Source organism: Pygoscelis adeliae, unplaced genomic scaffold (genome assembly GCF_000699105.1).
Source record: "Pygoscelis adeliae isolate BGI_AS28 unplaced genomic scaffold, ASM69910v1 Scaffold24, whole genome shotgun sequence".
NCBI classification, from domain to species: Eukaryota; Metazoa; Chordata; class Aves; order Sphenisciformes; family Spheniscidae; genus Pygoscelis; species Pygoscelis adeliae.
Window position 1 is genome coordinate 221,699 of NW_008824806.1, and position 24,844 is coordinate 246,542.

The 24,844-nt window shown below is 35.4% G+C and overlaps 1 protein-coding gene across 1 annotated transcript in view; it reads left to right on the plus strand.

Annotated features, from left to right (window-relative positions):
- Positions 1 to 24,844, plus strand: part of CTTNBP2 (cortactin binding protein 2) — a 76,560-nt gene that overhangs the window by 35,379 nt on the left and 16,337 nt on the right. Inside the window, 12 exon segments of the mRNA XM_009324055.1 lie at positions 1,360 to 1,563; positions 7,062 to 7,161; positions 10,628 to 10,778; positions 11,911 to 12,165; positions 15,292 to 15,409; positions 17,871 to 18,146; positions 19,003 to 19,098; positions 19,516 to 19,595; positions 20,723 to 20,809; positions 20,897 to 20,996; positions 24,335 to 24,487; positions 24,759 to 24,844. Coding sequence (XP_009322330.1) covers positions 1,360 to 1,563; positions 7,062 to 7,161; positions 10,628 to 10,778; positions 11,911 to 12,165; positions 15,292 to 15,409; positions 17,871 to 18,146; positions 19,003 to 19,098; positions 19,516 to 19,595; positions 20,723 to 20,809; positions 20,897 to 20,996; positions 24,335 to 24,487; positions 24,759 to 24,844 — 1,706 coding nt within the window.

The following is a 24,844-nucleotide window of genomic DNA, read 5'->3' on the forward strand; positions in this document are numbered from 1 at the left end:
CAAGCATTTATTTTTTTGCTGTTTTGAATTGGGATCAAACTGTGTTCTTCACTGGGGCTGCTTAGATGATGGATTCTTGTGTAAGTCTGGACCTTAATTAAAATTTGCCCAGATCTTGCAAGGTTCCCAAATCTATTGCTTCTATAGAATTCTATTGGGAACTTCCATATTTAATTTTGTTTTTCCAAAATGCAGAGGAGATCATCCCAGCATGGTAGAGCTACTGCCACATGCTTTTTCTAGGTCTAGGTGTTGGAGGTTGGATAGCACTTGGTCAGCTTGATGGAGCTGGAGGTAATGTCCTGCAGCCCCTCTTCAGTCTTGGGTGTTGCAGTAAACTTGCTTTGTATTGTCAGATTTCAGCCTCATGTAATAGCTTATATGTGGCCACAGAATGCAAAGTTATTTATTCAAGAGAGAAATATAATGTGGATTTTCTAAAGGTAATAGTGAAAATAAGAAAAAAAAATCTTTCTCCTATTTTCTCTTGCAGTCCTTGATCAAGGAAGAATACACAAAATTTTCTATGCCTTATGCAGCAAACTTCATATTCTTAACAAACTCCCTACTAAAGCTGATAAGTAATGAACAGAACATTTAACCAAGATAACTCCCAAGCTTTCAAAGCTTTGAATTGAGTATTGTTTTTTAACAGGGTGACTTGAAAGCTTTCACTCATAAATGTTATATAACCTGTTATTCGTTAACACTGGAGCATTTTGTACTATATTAAGTATTTTTGAGTAAAAGGAACATTACCTTAAGGTACAGTTCAATAATAAAAATATTTATTTCTGTATTATTTGTGTAAATGATTTCTACATTTTTTTGCAAACTTGTTGAAAGACGCTTAAAGTAATTACGTGCTCTCTGTGTGATTTATCTGTATAACTGCAGGTAGGATATAAATACTGAAGTTTGCACTAAGACTGTAAAGGAAGATGAAATTTCATATGAAAATAAGTATTTCGTTTTGGAAACCTTTCTTTAGATACTTTAAAAAACCTTCCCAGCATATCAGCAATGAAATTAAAATTTGTATAAAACTTTCGGTAGTTTCTTGAATTTTAATAGTATAAGGTTTTTTGAGACATCCAGCTGCTACTGCAGTTAATAACAAGTTTCACGTTAACCTTTTGTAATGAAAGCCTGTTCATTTACGTTAACAACTGTCACCCCTGTACGCAGTTTTTATTCTTCAGGGTACCTTCTGATGTATAGACAAAGCATCATCACAAAACCTGTGCTAAACTAACGAATCCTATCATTTTGAAGCTCCTTTTTAATTTTCAAAAGAACACAGAAGAGGCAGAGCTTTATTTATGTCTTCTGTCTAACTTCTGTTGCTTTAACTCACAGGCTGGTCTTCCTCCCTAACCCCTTTGTTAACAAGTGGTGGTCCTGTCCCCCTGGGTGGCAGGCCCACCCTTCTTCACCAAGCTGCTGCCCAGGGAAATGTCACTTTATTATCAATGCTGCTTAATGAAGAAGGACTGGACATTAATTACTCTTGTGAAGATGGCTATTCTGCCTTGTATTCTGCTGCTACGAACGGACATACAGGTAAATGTTTCTAAGATTTGTTAGGACATTCAAGTGAAATAATTAAAGCTTATTTCATAAGTTTTAAATATTAAATTAGGTCAAATGCATGTTTTTTAAAAATGTGAAATTGAAACCAAGATATATAGATTATATGACAAAAGTCACAGTATAGCGTATATATAAGCAATACTTCTGGAGGCAGAATTTTGCAACACAGAAAGCATTCTTGCTTGTGGTAACATTCTGCAGGAACATCCATTCTAATTCTCCACTCCCTTCCTATAAAAAGCCACCAGATATTGTCACCCCATGTTCTGTGAAAAACTAAATATCTTTTGTAGCAAAGGCAACTTGAAAGAAAGAACTTTCCTCTACAGGGAGTAAGCAGGAAAGAATAGGTCATCACCAGGGTTTTGATCTTCTGCAGCAGCAGTGAAAATGATGGAAGATGGTTTCAGAGTAGTGTGTTACTTGGGAAATAAAATGAACTGTCTTTATTTTTAAACTATATGAAATAGCCTTAGTTTGTTCTCTAGGCTCTACTGAGATAGTTAACATTTTTCTTTTTCTTTTTCCCACTACCCCAACCCTCAGTCTCGAGGAGGTAGCATATCTGAACCTTTCAACAGTTAGTCTTTGTATTTTATTAATATATTTATGAAATGAGGCAAATATGTTAGTAACAGACACGAATTTCATGGGTACAAACTCCAAGCAATAATTTTCAGACTGTTAACATAAGGCTCTCAAACAACAGCTTTCTTTAAAATTCCAGTACACGTTACTGTAGTTTTTTTCTACTTATGTAAAAATCTCCTAGATTCCTGTATTGCAAATAATATCATTATGCTGGTTTGGACACTAAAGATTGAATCCATCAATACCAATGACAAAAATTCCATTAATTTTTAGTAAAGTCAAGATTTTGTTTCACAGTAAAAGATGGAACATAGTGCCTTTAAAGCCACTGCTTTCAAGAGTACTTTGTGGTTTTATTTAACAATGTATTTGTTAGTGACACAGTTAGAAAACCCCGATCCAGTGTTCAAAATAGTATTTAGAGAGATTATTCCATTATTTTTCTCAAGTATTTTAAAAATCAAAGTAAAGTTAGGATCCAAAATCCATAGCTAGGCAGATAGTGTACATTTTTCTGATGTGTTCAGTGTTAATTTTGCTACCAGGCATAGCGATAGGAGGAATTTTCCCTTTGTTTGGAATGGTATATTTTTTCTTTGCTTGCTAGGTGCCATGATTTACTTCATAGGAACATCCGGGCCTTTTCATCTGACAGATTCTTTGCTGTTGCCAAGACCCTTAAAATATTGGAAAAGCCCTTTATTTTATTTTCTTTTCTTCCTTTGGCACTTACCTTTTTTTTTTTTCTCCCAACTTTTTATCTTCAGTATTAAGAGTCCAAGTTTATTATATTGTGTGGATTTATTTTTTCCCCCTTACTGAATGGATGTTCTGTGGATTCTTCTAGGCTTACATCCATTTATCATTGCTGGTGTCTGTGGGAGACTGTAATTGACCCAATTCTTCTTTACTGATCTTGTATTCCTAAAATGTTTCAAAGCTAATGCCCTGATTTTCAGTTCCAGTTACTGAGCAGCTTTTACTGACAGCAAAGGCAATTTGGTTTCTTGTTTTACTGTCAAAATTTCAAATGAGAGGCACTTGACAAAAGTATGAAAACACAATAATAAAAACAAACACATGCATATGCACCCTGTAATTGTTTAATATATTTTACTTTTTAAGATAAAAAATATATTACAAAGGTTTTAGTGTTGCACTTCTATTTGTAGTTGACAGGATGTGAAAAACTCTTTGTTATACAAATCATCACATTTTAGTGACTAAATGGATTGTACGAATTCTGAATGAGAGAATCACACAGCAGCAATATTGATGTCTTCTTAATACATTATATGAAAATTGAGATTTATAGATTTATAATATTTTTTGAGAAAGGTATTTGTGCTTAACTTTAATATATAATCCTTTCTTTGTTACTTGCAGTTTGTTTCCAAGTGCATGGATAGACGCAGCTCCTCAAAGTGGAGACTTTTAAAAACAAATGTATTTAAAAATATATAGGCTTAAGAAAGGAAGTATAGGAATAAATCTCTTATTTTAAAAAGTCCTTTTTAATAGCTTTTTTTAACTAACCAGGTGGAAAGAAATGACACTGATGTAATTTGAAGAAGGAAAAAATAATTTATTTTACAAATTTTTTCATTGCATAGAGTAGGATTGTCAATGCTCAGTTACTGTCTTTTGGCTGTTTTTTTTTTTTTTCCTTAGAATCATAGACTCATTTAGGTTGGAAAAGACCCTTAAGATCATCGAGTCCAACCGTAAGACTTAACACATAAGCTTACCCTGGTGGGTGATCACACCATGATTTAATTTATTGAGAATACTTTCAACCTGGAGTTAGTGGCTAAATAGATTTGGAGATTTCCAGGACCCCTTGTTTCGTCTAAGTCGACTAACCAGATTTTCCGATTTCTCCTGGAAAATAGTTGGCCAGAAGAAAAGAGTAGCTCTAGACTTGTTAAGAGCCAGCATAGTGAGTACCTCCCTTCAGAAACAAATACCATGTTGCAGAGAGTCTGGGAAGAGTGGAAAGTGAATGATCTCTGCGCATTTTCAGTGAAGAAATACAGTATTTGAGATGCGTAGATAACTAGAGAGGTAGAGCACATTGTAACCAGCATGGTGGCAGCAGCTGTTCTGTGCTCTCAGCCCAGTCTGTAGAGAAAATTGAATTACACAAGAAAAGAGAGCACTCACATATTCTTTCCTAATCTGTCCTATTTGCAAAATGTGTAGCCTTCCTGCTCGTAAACAGTTGCCTTTTGAGAGCTGCAGCTGAGTTTTTTTCCAGCACATGAAGCTCATAGCATCTGCTTTGTTTCCTGCACACACTGTCCCCAATTCTGTAGGTCTGAGAGAACTTCACCCTCAAAATATACACTAAATACTTTCTTTGTGTTTGAATGGACACGAGGAAACTGTTGATTTTATGATTTAACCACTAGATTGGGATAGCTGAACAGATTGTTTTGTCAGGCTGTCTTGGTTTGATCCATTAACAAAGCAGGAGCCGCTTCAGTCTATTATGCACTTGATAACATGTACAGTAGTTCACTTAGCTAATATATCTGCATATCTGTATTGTGTTGCCAATCCTGACCGTTCTCTGCCACACACGGGGTGGTTGAGAAAGAGAGAATGAAATAATAAGAGTTCCTGAAACTGAGAGATGTGAAGAGAATAATAATAATAACATCCTTTAGACTCAGCTATGTGCTAATCATATGCATTTATGGTATAATCGATTCTCTTCTATCCTGAGTATTTGGAGGCTGTGGCACCCTTGATTGATAGGAAAAACTGGAATGATGTGGGAAGTAGAAAGGAGTGAGGTGCAGAGACATACAGCTACATGGAGTCAGCTCTGCCGAGCCACTGGATGTATCTGCATGGTGTTTGCCAGCACTCTGGAAGAACTAACTACCCAGCTGTGGTGGAGAGCAGTAAAGTCTCCAGGTGTTTGTGCTAATAAGCTTCCATGTTTTGCTGTTGCTTTGACCAAAACCTTTAACTGAGTGACAACATCGGTGTCTGTCTTGTGCCTGCCCTTCCGCCCAGTCCCCTCCACTGCTGATTACTTCTGTGGCAGACAGGAGTGAACTGGAGTTAATGAGCCTGGATTGATCCAAATTACCCTTCTCCACTTCCCAATCAGAAGTCCATCAAGAGGACCCAGGCTTCTTGAAGATTATTGCTCTTTTGCTTGATATGCTACCAGAACAGGTCATGTAGACCTTACTAGCTCACATGGTATACCTTATGAAAGTAGCTGTATTTCCTCATGCTTGCACCTATCCCTGAGAATAAACAACTCTCCTCAGTGATCTTCATCAGAAACAGTATTTTCACATAGATAAGCTACCACCTGAGTGATCTGCCAATCAATAATTGTGAGTTAACCATACCTTTCTAGAAAGGTGGTCTTGTTCTGTGTGTTCTTCATGGCTTTTGCATGGCAAACATATGCTTTATGAAGACACCAAAGAGTATTCTAGCCAAATACTTGAAACTGCTAGAAGAAAATTTTTTCAACATCCTTCATAAACTTTAGAAGTATTTTAGGATGTCAAGCAGGACTCTGTATTTTCAAGTTAAGTGTTTGATATAAGACTGGGATTGACAATGGAAAGAGGAAAAAAAAAGTCATTGTTAGCAGAGTATTTTTTCTGTTACAAAGTGATTGAAAATATAATTTGATTTTAATTGGTATTATTTTACAAGTGGAAATACTAAGTAAGTTAACTGAGAGCTTCTTTCTGACTTTAAAAAAATTATTACAGATATTACAGCTTATCCTGACAACCAACTTAAAAAAAAAAAGTCATTTCAGATCAGATTACTTGTTTAAGAATTTAAGAATCTTAGTTTACAATATAATAGTTTACAGTGTTTTAAAATCTTACTTCTTAGCGTTCAATTATTTATTCAGTCAACTCCACATCATCTGTATTAATATTTGAAAGAATTGTAAAAGGAATAAATACATTCAAGAATGTTTTAGATTAGTCAGATTTCTAAGTAATTCTAAATATATGTTTCTGATATCTAGAGATAAACTTCACTAGCAAAGCTTGGCTCCAAGATCTTACCCAGTGCTGGAACAGAGTGCATTAAACTTGCTCAGAAATCAGGTCAGGAGTTTATAATTGGTGTTCTAGCTGAGCTTATTTTCAAAGTAGTAGTTTCAACTACAAAAGACTTGTTTTATTTTCGTCTAGAACCAATTTCAAGAATATAGAGCAGATTAAGTATTTTCTTCAAACTTAATTGCATCAAATGATATTCCAATTTGTGGATGAAAAGCAGTCTAATTACTATGTAATTAATTGTCCTAATTTAGCTGTAGGATGGTGGAATCAGACTGGTACTATTTTTAGCACGTCATTTTGGAAATGTATGAATGGAAATGGTTTGGGGAGGTTTGAGGTTGTCAGCTTATCTTATTTGTCATTGCAATCCCATGTCAGCGTCCTAAAACCAGACTGGCCAGCCTGTTGTTTGAATTACATGTAGCTTGCGAGCATCTCCCCTGTGGCTGTCATATTTGGGATGTGTCACGTGACTGCCAGTGGGACTGTGCTGCCTTTGGGGACTGCTGGATGATTCAAATCCACCACTTTAGAGGTACATAAATTAGCTAACGCTGTGGGAGTTGCCAGCAATGGGCACGAATTTGTATCCCAGTAGAACCCAATGCAGACCCTTTTTGCAGTAGAGTGGTGGTGCCCCCAGGGAGCCGTTCTCACCTCTGTCCTGCAAACTACTTCCCGAGCTTCTACTTTGGTTCGCTAAGGTGTGTGGTGTACAGTCAAAAAGATTGGCTGCTGTTGCCCCTTGAGCAGGTTTTAAGTTCTTGTAGTTTTAACCACTTGTTTTTGTTGCATCAGCCTATGTTTTTGGTCAATTCATAGATTGTGTGAGATTGCTGCTGACTGCAGAAGCACAAGTTGATGCTGCTGATAAAAATGGCTTTACACCCTTGTGTTCAGCAGTTGCTCAGGGACATGTCAAGTAAGTGAAGTCTTAAGTTTTTGCCCGTCGGCTGTTACTCAATTTTATATTCTCTTTACATTATATTATATACTTTTTTCATTACATTACTGTTGCATTCTTAGGTATAAATGCATTTAACTATCATTTATTGAAAGCATCTACTGAAACTCATATTCATATGCCATTCTGTTTTTAATATTTTCCATGTTTTGTTTCCAATTGCAGCTCTTAATGTTGCTGAACAGGTATTCTTAGTAACCGCAATATGATACTGGTCTACATGGGCATTGTACCTTTGAATTTCTTAATTTTCTTCAAGTTATCAGCCATAATACAGGATTAACAGAGGAAGTAGGAAAGAAATTATTTCTGCACTGATTTTTTGAAGTATAGAGAACTATGAGTATCATATTGAGAGACAAAAGAACATTTATGCAAGTATTTAAAGTATACTTTAAACAACAAAACATTTTTTCAAGGTTTAAGTTTTTTTGTATCAGTAACTTCAAAAAACAGAAAATAATGTATGAGTCAAAGAATATTTCTAAGAACATTCTTCAAAATGTAGTTACAATAATTTCCTTTTGTTTTTTGAAGGTCCTAATTTTATAAAGATCGGTGTTTTATGATAACATGATTGGAAAATTCTGTCTTCTTTTTATACTGAGAACCAGTACACAACAATTCATCCGGTTGATTCATTTTTTCCTCCCTTTTCCTCCCTTCATCAGAGGATAATACTGCTGATACTGCGTCTCTGCTCTGCAGCTTTACTGTGTATCATAGAATCATAGGAAATAGAACTGAAAGTTGGAAGCAATCACTAGATAACCTCTTCCAGAGCATCCTTATCCAGATAAAACTATTTTACAAATGCAAAAAGTCTTAAACAGCATGACTAGGAATCTTTATTACAGACTTTACCTTTGTTTTATGTATCTTTGGTTTTGCTTATCTTTCAGTTTTTGATTCTTTTAATGTTGCATTTTAGTATTCTTAAGGATTTTACTCTGATATAGTAACATACAGGGGTCAGAGTCTTTGAATGTTATTATACTGTGATAGGCCCTGACCCAACAACGAGGAAGAGTGGGATCCCTGTCCTTCTCACAGTCTTCCATGAGTATATAAGGATCATCAGAGATTCTTGCCACTTCTTAGAGGACTTCAAGCTTATCAACTAATGGGCATCCTTTACTGGAAGTCTTAATCCAGAGATAGCAGATTCCCACTAGGTGTTTTGAGCACAGAAATACGTATCTAGTTAAATGTTTCAGTGTTTTACATAAAATCTGTAAAAATTACATGTGACTTGACAAGACAAACCAAAAATACACTCTTCATATTCTCTCACTAAAATAAATATGTTAGACTTTTTTTAAATAGGAAGCTATTTATTTCTCTGACTTACCCTCACACCACTTTGCTATATATCGTCTGCTGTGATATGGTATTGCAGACTTTATATTCTTTTTCCCTTAGAGTTACTTATCTAGTATGATATACCTAAACACTTTTCTTGCTTTCACTTTTTTTAGATACTAAACATGAACCAAATTGTAAAAGTGAGCATGGAACAATAAATGGGGGTTGCATTAGGGGGTGCAACGGGGGGTTGCATTAGGGGGTGCAATGCGGGGGCGCAATGGGGGGGTGCAACGGGGGTTGCATGAGGGGGTGCAACCAAAAATATCAGAGAGACTATGAATGCTTCAGGCTGTTTCATTTTTTGATCACTTCGAAGTTCTGGCTCAGAAGAATTCTGTAATAGGCAGAATTTGGGACAGTATTGTCCCCTTTCAAGTGTTGTGTTTCATAGTCCGTATTACTTGTACGACAGTACTAAGAATCTGGGGTTAATGACAGCACTAAACTACTATCAATTAATTACACAGTACTCATCTGTGACGGATATGCCAGCCAGTCCCCTGTGACATGTCAGTTAACCTTATTCCTGAACAGACACCATACTGTTGTTCCAGCCCCAGTTAGAGAGTCAGAAAAAAATAATAGTTGTTTAGGGCTGTTCAGTAATATCACCAATTCAGAAAATGCTTTTAGGAACAACTTTCAAAATCATTTCCCATGTGGTCCAGGCCAGGCTGACCTTACCTGACCTTGAGGTGGGAAGTCAGTGTAGCATTTCCAGATTCACTGAATACAATGCAAAATAACAAAACAGATATTTTTAACGTAGCAGACTTAAAACTCAATCTGCAGTTGCTTTATGGAGGTGTCTTGTTCTGAGCCCATCTTAAGATGACTTTTGTGACTGTATGGTTAGGATACACATTCAACATTTGATAAGGTAGAGTAATACTTTTATCTGTATTTTTTCTGTTTGTTTGAGCATTTTCAGAAAGTGCAGCTAAGTAATTCATATTAATGTTATCTGTTTTACTCTTTTCTAAATTTGGTCATTTTATCTTGAACTTGATCAATTTTCTGACTAAATAAGAACTTACTAAAAGGAGATAATTTTTTTTTAATACTTGTGTTTTTTTCATCTGTAATTTCTTACATGCTTATATTCTTATATATATCTTACATTGCTTTAAATATTTTGTCACCCTGTTGCTATAGTATGGCCTCCTAACCAGTAGTTATATGGCATTGCATTAGTTGCTTTGATGCTTTATTGTTGATATCCTTCTATTTTTATGGACTAATAAATATTGAGCCAGAGAGATGGGCAGTTATCTTTGTTTAAAGCCCTTGTTTGAACTGCAGAGGGAATAGACTGGAATTAAGATTTCTCTGAAGTCTTGGGAGTTGCTGAAAAGCTGGGCTTGGGAAGGGGAAGGGAGCCAACTCTGGCACAAGAATCTGGAAGAAAACTGGACCTACTACTACAGGGTTGTGAGGAAATACAGGATCTTGGATCCAAATGCTGGTCCCTAGTGAGTCATTCTTCAGCCCTCCACTTAATCTTCTGTGCTCCCTAATCCAGTAGCTGCTACCAACACACCCCAAGTCATCCTTCTGGAGTAGCCTTTATTCAGGGATCTGAATGGTAGGTAGTGCCATAGCTGTTTTGCTGTCCCTACCAGTTTACTTCCCTAGGCCAGTGTCCCTTTTGCTGGTATCTAAAGCTAGTCCTAGTCCTTTCTTTTTAAAACTATTTAAATATCAGTAGTCAGGGAAGAAATGTTACTTTTTTGCTCAGCTGAAGGTTTTTCTTAAGCAGCTGTCATCAAGTTTTTATTAGCCTTGTGAAAATAAGTGTTTTATATCCACAGTTTTGAAATGCATCTACAGTAGTTTAAGATTTATGGGTTTAAAGTAACCTGATTTTATGTCTTTATATCTATGTGAATGTATTAAATTATACGTTATACTTTTGTATATGTGATGAATAAAATCACAGGTAGATCTGTATCTAGAAAACCTGTACTTTATAAAAAAATATTTAAATGTTGTAAGTTCTAAAGAGTTTTTGGATGTCGAATACAAGATACTTTTACTACCTTGTTGTTTGCTGTAGGTGTGCAGAGTTATTAACCATGTATCAGGCTGATATTAACCATGCTGCTGAAAGAGGACAGACACCTTTGTACCTGGCCTGTAAAAATGGAAATAACGATTGTGTTAAGCTATTGTTGGAAGGTGGAGCAGATCGAACAGTAAAAACCAGTGTAAGTTAAAACAGTTTGTGAAGTTAAAGTACCTTGTATAGTACTGAATAACTGCAAACAGCTAGGAAATATTTACATTAAAATATTTATTTAAAGTTTTCTTTAAAGCTGGAATAAACCATGTAATTTGAAATTAGTATTTTTTTCTTTTCATCATACTTTCTGCAATTTTTTAAGCTGTGTATTGTCTCTAAAATCTCCTAAATTATGCGACTTCCATATTATTTTACATATTTCAGATTCTGCCTGCAGTTTGCTGCAGACTTTTCTTCAGCACTGGATTTGCAAAACAGAAGAGTTCTGTTTTCACTTATTTTTAAGGTGGAGAAGTGGAGATGGGATTTTGCTTCCACCTTTTATGTTAGGGTGCTTTATTTTTGTCCTTAAGGGGACCCCCACCCCCAAATTTGTCAGCCAGTATTGTAAAGTCTCATATATCACAAATGGGAGAATATGGCAAAAAAAAAAGTATATGCAGGAGAAAAGGAAGAGGACTGTCTCAAAATTAACATCTAGGTACTGCCCTTTTCAGGTGCTTTCCTGAAGTTTTTCTTAAGACTGTGACGTAAACATGACAGTAAATGTGGGATGTGGGATGTAGGCTGTCCAGAAACACAGCACAGAGAGCATTAGCTTCACAGTACATTCTGCCCCTCCATTACACTGAACTTTTTCGATTCATTTATTTTGGATTTGGAAAGTAAATATATTTGACTTGAAATGAGAGAAAGTTATGATGTCAAAACCTTAAAAATATCTGACTAATAAATTGATTAATGCAACATGAAACAAATTATTGATCATTAGAATCGTGTTAATTTGATACATGATAAGGAAACAGTCTATTAAGAGCATGTAAGTCCTATATCACTTAGACTCTTCTAAAAGTTTTGAAGTTTGTCTGTTGGACTGTCCTTGGAGAAATTTTCTTTCTGCTACATTTTCATCCCTCCTTCTTCCACCCCAAACACATAGAAGCAACTCTGTTTTCCCAAAGGATTGTTATGTCACTCTTTCTTATATTTTTAATTTCCAAACAGAGCCTTCCATTCAGATTCATTGCTGATATAAGTTCTGCAAACATTTTTCGATGTGTTTGGTTGGAGTGTGCTTTTTGCTTTTGTTTTTTTAGGATGGCTGGTCACCAATTCACGCAGCAGTGGATTCTGGTAATGTTGACAGTCTCAAGCTCCTTATGTACTATGGAGAGCCAAACAATAGGAACTCTTTGACTGATGCAGAGCCTAATTTAGACTACTTTGATTTGGAGAAGAGAGAAGACAACTATAGCAGTAGAGTAAAGCCTGTTATTTCTGCAGATCTCATCAACCATGCTGACAATGAGGGTTGGACTGCTGCCCACATAGCGGCATCAAAAGGTTTTAAGGTCAGTCTATGTGAACAAGTTACAGTAACCTGATAGAACTTAGGAGAGATAAATCCTTCTTTTTTATCTTTGAAGAACTAAAACTTAGATGTTAAATCTGAGATTGTTATCTAGTTTATTGTCACACTTGATTTAACAGAGACAGAGAGATAATTCCAGTGGATAATTTACCCCAGAAGCTAGGTGTCAGATGGGGTGAATTGTCATATTTAAATGCCTATTTCTTTTGGGACAACAATAAAAAGAGAAAACATGACTGCTTGAGATTCAGATTTTCAAAGTTAAGGTGAGGTGAATCCCACCCTAAATGCCAATTCATTGGGTGTCATGTACTTAATATAGATATTAGATGGACATTGTTTCCAGTTACAGTTAGGGATGATTTAACTATGAACAATTTTTCCTGTGGGAGGGATGGGAGAACAGGAAATTTGAGAATCCGATTTGTGCAGTAATACATTGTTTAATTTGTTATTTTGGGCAGCCTTTTTAGCAGGCAATGAGTAAGTTTTTTGGGGGTTGGGATAACTCATGACATGGAGAATGACCTTACAGGTCTTACTGATGATTAACAGGAAGATTTCTGGAAATTGAATATTCCTTGAAGGATTTGACATCACAAGCTTTATACTTCTAACACTGACTGTTTAAAGGATTTTTTTTTTTCCCTTGGCAGCTGTCAGTCAGATCTTACTGTGAAAATTTTACCCAGGGAGAAAATAGAGGATGCTAAACACAGAGAGAGTGAATTTTAGGAAAATATAGTCCAAGACTTTGAAAATCAGCTTGTCATTACATGCCTAATTCAATATCTATCATTATGTTTGCTTTTTTCCCCGATAAATTTACTATGATAAATTCAAAATAGGCACAGATTTAAGATTCAGTTTATTAAATTATGGTTTTTTAGGGACCAGCCACAGCTTACTCAGCATTTTGCATTACAAACAGAGTCAATGTTCCATTACCAGTGTCTGTTAGGCAGGTACAGACTCTTATTTCAGTTTCCACCCATCTCAGTTTAGATGGAGTTTAAGGTATTTGTTATAGTCTGCAAATACCTACGCAGTGTGCAATATGTTGCTTCTTTCTGCAATGATATAATCCTCAGGAACATTGAAGCTAGGTTTTATTTACTGTCTAAAAGAGGCTTTGGCTAGGTGTTCTCTCTGAAGGCTCTGACACTGGAAGTCTTCGCATATACCTTTCATGAATAACCCATGGTTTTGAGTTTCTGAGCACATTCCAAGTCAACTGTTTAATAAGATCTCCATTTAAGGTTGAGGGTATTCTTGTAGGTGATGAAGGCAATATATAGCTGGCAGTCAGATTCCTGGTTTTGATGTTGCCGAGACTTTATATAATTGTATTTGATTAAATGCATTTATTGATTTGAGAGATGTTTGGGATATTAAGAAGCTAAAGAAAGCTTAATAGCCATCTTCAAGTACTGTTAACACTTTGATTTCCTTCTCTAATCCTTTATCTGCACTGCATGTCATTCACGACACTGCACGATAGTTCCGTATAAAGAGTACTGGCACTTGCATCCTTTTCTTTCAAGACTGGTAGATGCCATTCTTTACAGATGATCTTAGCTGATATTTCATAGCCAACAGAGCCAACAAAACTTCTCATTTTACTAAGGAAATAAGCTTCATTTCTTTGTTCTCTCCCACTTCTTTCTTCCCTCTTTACTTCCCACTTTCAGCCTCACGGTTCAGTCCTCTGCCTTCTGCTGTCTTTGCCATTCATTGCACCCATGTGAAAGAGGCAGTTAACTTACTAACCTGACAAGAAAATAGGGGTGGTTTTTTTCTGGTTAATTTTCTTCTGGCAAAGTTAGCGAGGTAACTGATTTTCTAAAAGTTCTTACAAGTGCTGGAACCACAATCTGGTAAAATTTCATGTCACAGGGAAATATAGCTTGAATGACTGTTATGTTTATGAAAGGTATCAGATATGCTGACGTAAGTCTTTCTGTTAGAATGCCTACAAAATAGGTAACCTGCAACAAGCCACTGTTCTGAATCGAAATACTTAATAGCTGCTTCTCTGTGTTTTCAAGGTTTGGTTTCTCTGCTTTGATTAACCCCAGACGTTATCAATACAGTATTAACTAGTATCATTTCTGATGGTGTCTGTTTTTAATATGGATATCTGTCCTTAAAAGGCATGTCTGAGGATGACAATGCTTTCATGAAGGCCACCTGTATTGTTGCTGAATGGATGATCATTAGAAATCAGGACCTACTCAGTCTTCTGGTTGCTGATCAATCAACATTTGAATGTAGTTTTGTGAGGGCTTTTTTTTTTTCCCTCGCTAGTTTGGGAGGTTCTATATAACTGATATTTTTTTCATGTTACAGTATGATTGTACCAATCCAAATTTACTTGCTAGTAGCTTGTTTCTAATGAACTGTAATGATTTTTTGCTTTTGTTGAGCATGTGACTTTTTTTAAGGTCTTTGAATTTTAAGAGGGCATCATGTTGGCATCCGCAAAATGTTTGTGCTCTGACTTTAATAGAAATGCATTTTTATTTCACTGCATTGTTACTATGCTTGCAGAAATTCAGGTTTACCTGCCAAAGAAGAGACTTGCAAGGTGATTTTAAAATGATTGCTTTTCTTTTGCTGCGTACGACTCAGATGTCAGGTGTCATGGAAACTCCCACTTGGTGAATTGCAAAGTGAAAACTGGTTTTATGCCATCTGAATAGATTCATTAATTAGTCTGTATTAAGCTTTAGAATTGTGTTTTTAGTGTTGCTTGAACATTGAGGCCAAGGTGTTCAAAACAGGATAGATAGTTGGGCTTCTATTTCTTTGTGTGAATACCTAAACTAGTGGCCAGATGTTAAGAATTTCTCAATTCAGCTGACCAGTATTTGATGTTTGGAGACTGTAGAAGCCTGGCTGCATATATTCTGCTTTTTCAAAATCTTGATTTGAGACTTTCAAGTCTGCTATAAAATATTTTTACTCCTGGTTTTCAACTCTGTGAGGAACATAATTTGGATTCTCGTATATAGAAACTCCATAGTTGACTATCTTTGGAAATGCATGTGTAAGAGTTTCAATTAGGAGTTTTGACAAGTAAATAATACAGTTCTTACCTTTGCAGAACTGTCTAGAAATCCTTTGTAGCCATGGTGGACTAGAGGCTGAGAGAAAAGATAAGTGTAATCGAACATTGCATGATGTTGCGACTGATGATTGCAAACATCTCCTAGAAAACTTAAGTAAGTAAATGCTATCAGCACTATATAAAAATGTTTTCAGTAAAGAGCTTGTGGGACAAAACTGAGAAATATTTAAAAAGTAGTTGTCACTTTTTTGGCACCACAAAATTAAGTTTTCTTAACCTGGCAAGTTTCTATTCTCCAAATTTTGCAAAAGTATATGATAAAATTTTGTTGGAGGTTATTAAATTACTTATGTCTTTGTTTTTAAACCATTTGAAAAGGCGGTTTATATTGTACATGTGCAAACATCCATATTCTCTTAAAATTTCTGAATTTAATATTAGTAATTACTTTTTCCAAAGCTATTATCCTCCTCTTGTCTTTTCTTCAGATTCTTGCAGAAAAATCACTTGGTGGTGGATAGCTGTCAAATTTCCTCAGGCTAAGACAATCATCTAGTCATATTTGAATCTCTTTTTAGAGCATAGTTTTATTTGTCACTTGTTTTATTCTTAAAAAAAGTCTTAGAGATAACATCAAACAACTTCTTTTTTCCAACATCAATAACTTCTGTCAGAAGATTCTTCTTTTGTTGGAACCTGTCATTGTCTTCCTCTGTGTAAGTTTTCTCAAAATTCAGAAGAGTGGGCTGACCTGTGTATTTCTTGAGTTAGATCTTAGTCCATCCACTCACAAGTTCTGTGTTTTCTGTTTCTCTGTAGAGTCAGCAGTATTGTCTTTGTAGACTTGTATACTTTGTATTTATTCACGTTTTTGTGTTTGTGTTGTGGGATGTAGGGCTGTGGGTAGTCAAGTTCACTGATTATCAACAAATTAGGGAAGCTTTCTGTGTGCTGCTTCTGATTTTCCTCTTCAGCTATTATAATATCTAGGTTCTTACCATTTTACTGTATGTGCAGAGGAGAACACAATTCACCTTCTATTAGAAACTCCTCTGTGGTCTGCTTCTTTATCAGACTGAAGCCGATTTCTGATGGCTGAATCTGTAGCCTGTTAAACTGATGCTTGTATTATTTTCATCAGCCCTAGTACCCTGTTTCTCTGGTCAGGCTTATCGTGAATCCAACTGCTTTTATCAGGTCAGAACCTTTGGACTCCATTTCTCTTCTCTTTCATTTGTTAAGCCTGTAGTTAACATCAGTGCAATCATAATTAGCTGTTCTCCCCCCTCTCCCCAATATCTGATCTGTGGAATCTTGGAAACAGCACTCTCATCTGGATATACGTCTCAACAAGCCAAGACTGCATTTTGGGTAAGCTGTGTATGTACCATCCTCTACTTTCCTCACAATCCGGTAAGGTTTTGGCTGTAAGGAATTACGTGCATGTAGGACAGGAGGATGTGCTCCAACGGATCTGAAAGATCCTGGGGGCCAGGATTGCCAGCTATGCCGTAGAGGACACATGCACTGAAATTTAGGTATACACTGTACCTCTGTCCTAGGGGCCTGTTTCCTTGTAGAGAACAGTCTGTATTTCTTATAGTCATTGCTCATTTCCCTAAGGTCCAGCCATCAGAAGGGCAAGCCTTTGATACATTTCTCACAATCCCACATCTGAAGGATGCCTTTGAGTAATCTTTTCCCTATGGTAGGCTAGTGGGCTTAAATCAGAGCTTTTCTGACATCAGAAAAGCTTCATTAGTTTGTATCAGCTGAAGATTTGGCTTCTGAACTCAAAAGCAAAACTAAGATCATGTTGCAAGATTTCATAATAAGCTGATATCTTTTTTTGTGGTGCACTTGTTTTTAATTTCAGGGATAATTTCTGAAAGGTATTGTTTTGGCATTAAAGTTAGAAGGTAGTTTCATTTTTACTTTTAGTCATCTAAATGATCCATATAGACTGCTGCCGCTTCTGTTGAGTTGTATTCCAGTTTTCAAAGAGCAAGATTTAAAATAACTTCATTAAATTAATTTTGTTTCTAGAATGTGCATGTAAATTTCCTACTTTCTTTTTCTAATATTTTGTCAATTTATTCTATAGCAAATCAAATATACTTGATTTGTGAATACTTTCAAGTGAATTTTCTGTCTTAGCTTTTCATTTAAAGACATTTGGCTCAGCTAACTGTGTTTTCCACTTGTGCATTAGTGCCAGAAAATTCCTTTCTGCATTGATAATAAAAATGTGCACAACCACAATAAACTGCAATGTTAAGACACAGCCTACCATCTGTCTTAATTTATAAGAAATTAGTCTGTAAAGAGGAAATAAAAGATTAAGTAAGTTTTGTCTTGCTTCCTGTTACTTAAGCATAATAATACTGATTTTTTTGTAATGTAAAAAAAAGATAGATACCTTGATATTTGTTTTTCATCACTGCTCTGATTTTGTGGTGGTGATCTGTGCTGCTCTTTAACATTTGCTTTTCTGTAGCGGGAGTTATTTTGTAGCTTTCCTTTGCAATATTAGATGTTATTGGTCATTAATAATAGGATCTTTTTTAATTGAGTTTTACAGTTTTTCTCATTCTTGGCTTTCTGTTTTTCAACAGATGCTCTTAATGTACCTGTAAGGATTTCAGTCAGTGGCATTGAACCAGCCCATTGTGGTACAGAGGAATTTGATACAGAAAACACAATATGTGCTTTAAATATCCGCAAACAGACATCATGGGATGATTTTTCAAAAGCAGTGAGTCAGGCAGTGACAAACCACTTCCAAGCAATCACTTCTGATGGATGGAGGAGCCTAGAAGACCTGTCATTTAATAGTGCTGCAGAATCCAACATTGGCCTCAGTGCAAGCAGTATACTATCTGTCAAACTAGGTATCAATATTGGTGTAATAAGAAAAGCAAAAATTGGGGGTTTTCTTGAATTTGTGAAATCTTCTAAGTAAGATAAAAATATCTTTAGATTTCTGGATCATTTAAAGGTTAGACTGAGAAAGACCAATAATATCCATGAAACTTTGAACAGTGAAAGCAGTCTTTACTTTTAGTGATGTGCATAGTACAATTCATTAAGCAATTTAATATCATCTCGGGGACCATGGGGTCCTATGTTAATTAGTCTTTTACTCAACTTAGTACTCCAGAGGAGGGATCTGTATTACAGGTGAAACAAAATAAGTCAAACCAAAGCCCACACTACGTCTTCACAGTACATCCAGACTGTGCAGTAAATCCAGACTGTAAGTCATGAGCACAGGTAGAACAGAACTACTCCTGGTTTATGTAACTTTACTTATCAAGGTAAAACAGAAAAATCTTTAAGATGATGAGAAATTGGCCAAAATGTGGTAGTAGTAGTAGTAGGATAGTTGCCTAGGATACTGAAAATTCATGTGCTTCATCTTAAATCCCCTTCCCCCCTCCACCTGCCCACCACCCCCAAAAAAAACTATTCACGTTAGACTGGGCAAATTATCTTATTTTACTTTATTTTACATGTAAAGATGTAAAGACAGACTAGCTATTAAACTTGTGTCTTAATTGGCAGAAAACATTAGTATCCTCAGTCATGTATCAAATAATAGTATGATTTAGTACATGGGACTGGTTTGTTTGTCAAATTTGTCAGTGTACGCACACAATCTTTGTAAGCAACTGAATATGCTTGAACATAGGACACTTTATATAGATACAGGCAATATCTCTCTTTTTTATTTTTTCTTTTTAACAGGAAACATTTCATGGTCAACAGGTCAGATTTTTTCTCAACCACCATGGGACTTTTTGAAGAAGAACAGAGCTGAGCATATCACAGTGTTTTTGTTTGGTAATTTTCAATTCATAATTTTCAGGTTTGAATGTTAAGACACTCCATATGAAATACATAATTTGAGAATCATTTGCTACTGGTTTTGTTCTTCAGTGCTGCTTGATCCTCAGAAATATCCAATTAATTGTTTAACTAGATTTGAAAGGGTCTACAACATTTAGAAAATATGCTGGCACATAAAAGTCCTACTATCTTTTTTTAGTTATACAGTAGTATCCATTTTACCTAGTTCATGGATACCTGTGCATCTATGCTGCTAGATAAATGCCTTTCATTTCTTCACCATTTTAATTTGCATAGCCTGTAATTTTAGGAGATCACTGTAGAATAGTGCATGAAAAGCATATGTATCCATCAAACATGCTTATAAACATGAGAGATTTAGAGAAGTTATTTGTGTATCTCTTTTTAAAGGACCTCAAGAAGGCTGCCTAAATAGTGTGACTTATGCGTCTATGATCCATCTTCAGACACTTCAGAATTACCTCCGCCTGGTATGTACTAACCTAGCTTCTTTCTGCATGCTATTTATCGTGAAAATACTTCTGCAATAGTGTTGACTAAAAAAAATTTACCTTCTACTCTGTGAAAGAATGTCAAGACTTCTAAAAAATGAAATGGGATGAAAGCTGTTACTTTAAAATAAAGTTCCCCTAAATCTTACCCCAATAAGTTTAGTCATGTGAGGGCATTAACTTTCTTCTTTAAATAGCTACCATCTGATTAACTGAACTGCTTAAGAAAATATATTAAAAGCTCTGTGAGACCTTATCTCTTTCCAAAGTGTTACTTCATTCCACTTTTTGAGGGGAAAGTAAATTAGAATAACGTTCATGTAAGCAATTATTTGAGACTTGAATTTTATTATTAACTTATCTCTCTCTCTCTCTCTCTCCTGTAACTCTGACAACTTATTTAATACCTCAGAATGTAAGGATAATTGGATAATATGAGTTAACTTTCATAGATCATTTGTTTTAACATTGCTAATCAAATCAGAATTAGTTTAAAATCTGCATAATTTCTGCTGTGTCCTTGGATAGAATTTTATGTTGTTAGAAGAAGAGTTATGTGCCATAGGTTTCTGCTGTATTCAACAATATTGCACAATATGTGAGTGTATTCCCTTACTGACTTTTCAGAGATAAAGTAATTTTACAGTTAAGATCGATGAAATCATTTTTATTCTACTGTATTGATAACATGATCCCACTTCAACTGGAAATAAAGTCCTTAGTCTAAGTCCTTAAGTTAGCAGTGGCTTAAACTACTCTTCGATGATTTTAACATCATTCTGGTTTATCTATTTTAATTCAAAATCAAGAAAATATTTGTGACTCCTAAACTGATCCTTCCAACATGAATTTTTCAAGTTTTAATGATTGTTATAATCAGAAAATACCTTTTCGTGTAGTTTTACAAATTATGATATAAATTTATCAATATATTTCCAAGATGTCATATGCAAGTATTGCCTATTTTGAAAATAATATAGTAAGGATTATCAACTCCAGTAGCGCAAAACAAAGAATTTTGTCTGTTAGGTGCTTATTGTCTCATCTAGGTAAAAAAAAAATCCAAGTCTATGAACTTTCAAGAATAATTTATTGTCTGTCTGTAGGTTGAACAATACCGTAATGTCATTTTCCATGGTCCAGAAGGAAGTTTGCAAGACTATATAGCATATCAGATAGCGGCCTGCATGAAGGTATGTTTAACACAAACATATAAAGTTAAATTAGTTAATAAATTAAAGTTTGCACTATTTCACCAAATCTATAAATTTTCAACACAGCAAAAGCAAGTGGCTGCAGGATCCACATGTGAAATTGTTAAAGTTGAAGTGGATGCTGGTTTCTCCAAGGAGCAGCTTGCAGAACTGTTCATCAGTAGCGGTAAGTGTAATTAACTGATTTTGGTAATTTGTAGGAAAATTTTTAATGGTACAAAGTAAAGAAATACATTAAAACATATTGCATAGTGAGTGGCATGTTTTAACAGAACCCATAGTTTTCCAGGTGCTTGGGGAATAATGATAAGAGTCTAAACTGAGGTAGAACTAAGTGTGACAGTCCAATAGGGAGCTCTGTCAAAAGTTCGTGCCATTTAAGTAAAATTAATAGTTCTTAATATTTTTTTCTGTCTCATTCCTTTTTCCCTTTGTTTGTGAGCCTTTAAAAGTTGATTGCTATGGTTCAGATCTACCGCATCAGAAATGAAGGTCTATTGTTGCCTTATTGTAGCTGTTCTAATGCTTTAAAAAAATAAAGACATGAGAAGGAAAGCTATAATTATTACCTTTCTGGGAATAAAAGGAGCAGTGAAAGAGTTCTTAAAAAGTCAGACCACTTGCTTTTGATATATGCTTGTTTACCAGATACTTATGTGTGGATCTGAGCCAAATTTTGTCACCCAGGCAGGCAAATGTTAGTGCGTGTGCATTCTGACCTATTACCCCAGGACAAAGGTGAATTTCTATTAACGTGAACAGTTTTCTCTAATGGATGTGAATAGCTACATGAAGATTAAATTCCTGTTACTTGGGTGCTCCTCAATGAAGTATTCTCAGAGTGGTCAGTAGGCTATACCTGTGTAAATTCACGATGAATAATTGGTAAGAGTGAAAAAAAGACAAAGTAGACGAAGATGAATGACAGTGAAAATGGGCAAATTAAGTATGGAAGCAGAAGAATAGGGGCACATGGGTCAGTCAGAAGTAGGAAAGAGAACGTAAAAAAAAGGAATAGAATAGTGCCAAAAGTGAAGGAAAAAGCAATCTTTTCTGTGGAGGGCTTTTTCATGGGCAGGTTGTGCTGCGTTTTGCCCATACTCATGCATTCGAACTCTGATTTCTTTTATTTCACCATAGTATTAACCATACAGTAATAATATAGTATATAATATTACTATATAATATATAAAATAATATATAATATTACACATGCAGTAATAAAATAAGAGCCTGAAGGGTGATATGATGCTTCCTTTTCTTTGGAACTGTTCAAATTAATTTTGGCTCAAATACAGTTTTGCTGTTTGCAAGCAGTTCTCAGATATGTAGCTGCTTTCACCCCTTTGCAGCTTTCTTCTATTTTTTTTTTCCATTTCTGTTTTATGAATGTTTAGTTTTGGGGTTTTTCTGTTGACAAAAACTAGCAATATAGTTTGAATCTAACCTTGGTAGCAAGACCTCATTTTCATCCAAAAACGTTGGGCTTTTCTCTTTTATTATTATGACCTCTTCTACAGCTCTAGGATCTAAACTTTACTTCTCATTCAATATGGTCATTCACATTAAAAATAAATGTGATAAATGTCATTACTGTTTGGAATAACCTTGTGTTTCAGGAGCTGTGATTTTCACATTTCACTTTCTGTAGTGAAAGAGACTGGGCTTTAGGCATTTGAAATTGTACCAATTTCAGTTGTACCAATGCAACTCCTCTGGATGCATTCTCATGTCCTACTGTGAAACTTTGAGACAACCAGAGCCTTGAGAGGATCAGCACCTACCTTTTCCTTCTCAGTACGGGCAGACCAGAAACACCAAGAGGAATTTGATTCTCATAAGCAAATGTTTTATTCAAACAAACTAGAATTACTAACTTTTTAATAGAAAGCTACAATTCAGTGAGTGAGACTGAATGCTGCCTTCTACCTGCTGTGCGTTTGCTGTGTGGGCCTATCCTTCAAGTATGCTTTCATCCTGTAGCTTTCATTGGCTTTCTTTGTTGCAACAAACTCTGCACAGTCCTCTCTGCTCATGAACAAAAGCAGAGCCATCCCATGGGCTCATACAGTGAGCACTGCTCCATTATGTTTGTTAGCATACTTCCTGGTGTAACTTAACTTCAGACTATGTCAGTTTTTCCTCCCAGGAAATCCTGGTCACAGTTTGGAGCACAGCTTGTGCCAGTGATTATTCCCACATGTCATTTTGAGTGCCATCACATTGCTGGGAAGGAAGAAGACGCCGTTTAGTCAGAAGTCAGCTAGGCTTTTGTGTTTTGAGTTTGAGCTAGGCGAGTAAATCATTCATAGTCTGGTTTGTTTACTAGGCGCTGTCTCTTAGGAAAGCTTCTTCTTTTGCATGCTTTTACTCTGTGTCACCAACACACTTAGATAACAACTTACTTAAGATATTAATAGTCTGTGCTTGCATTTCAGCATTGTGCTGCTGGTTGAGTCTCTCATTTTTCTGCCTGCTTCTTGCCCCATTGTTCTGCCGCATCTCCTCTCCTAGGAGAGCAGCCTCCTTCTCTCTCTAAATGGTTTCATCAGACACAGAGGAGGTACCTGTCCTCCCTGCTATCCAGCTATATCCTCTTAGTAAAACAGGGCAGTAATATTCAGGAAACTGCAAATAAATAGCAATCATCGGCTACAGTCAGTTGCTCTAAGTCTTGCCCTATTACTCATCATTTTCCTTAATGACCATCTTCAGCACCACCTTCAAAAAGTTCTGAAACAATGCAAGGCATAATGTACTCAAGACAAGGGTTTTGTTTAATATTTGTATTACACAAGCATTCATCTGAGATTTAGTGTTACAGGAACACTTGCAAAGGCTGTATCTTTTTTAGGCAATAAGATGTTAAAACCAGGAAAAATAAAGGAAAAGATCTGAAATGTGAAAAAAGGAGTGTGTTTATATATCATTTTAATGCCTGTTAGGTTCAGGTGCTACTGTTTATGCTTCAAACTAACTCTGATTATTTGGGTGATTCTTAAAGATGTTGAAGGAAGTTTTGAAGAGAGGATAGTAGCAAACAAATAGGCAATCTCACACAATGATTAAGTTTCTCATAAACATGGAATATTCTGAATCCTTTTATCACTACATGGTGTAAAAAGTACTTGTTAAAAGTTTAAGATGTATTACAGCAAATGAAAGAAATGTTTCCAGAGATCTTTGCTATCTTTTCTGTTGTATTTATTTTCAGTGTGCTGAAATCCTTCCTATCTATGAAGATCCCATTATAGCCATTTCAGGAATTTATTTTAATAATAGCTTTCAATTTTTTTTCTTATTGTACAGTATGATATTCTTTCCATTGTTTGATTTTATGCTTCCAGTTTTGAACATATTATACAGTCTGTCTGTTTCTGTGAACAAGTTAAAAGGGAAAAAATAACTAAAAAATCCTTTGTTGCTTTAGTAGCAGTAAAAGCTGTATACATAAATAAAAGTCAATTTTCATAAGTAGACATTAATGGGATTTTTATATTTCAGCTTGTCTGGTCCCAGTCAAACAGCCTCCTGTAAGCAAGACAACCATTGTGATTTTAGAAAATCTGGAGAGAGCTTCTTTATCTGAATTACTAGGAGATTTTCTGGCACCTCTTGAGAATCGGAGTTCAGAAAATCCTTGCACTATTCAAAGAGGTATTTAAAGAATTTGGGATGGAGAAATGTTTTTACTACAGTACAGTTGTATTATAATACATGACAAATGGGGAACTTAGAGGAGAAAATTGTAATTTGTTCAGTTTTTATATTTTATTGCAAACAGTTGTTCTTAACCAAGTATAGCATGTTTAAGGCTAATTTAGGTGGGGTTTTTTTCTTTCTAATTATGTCACTGCTTCTTGCTTTTATATGAAATCATGTCAAAGCTTTGAGTATTTTGGTAAAATTTTTTATGGTTCATTTTTAGCAAATGGAGTTTCTGGTGCCTTTTACTTTCATGAGAACTGTTTTTTACTGGGGACAATCGCAAAGTGTCATCTTCATGGCTCTGAC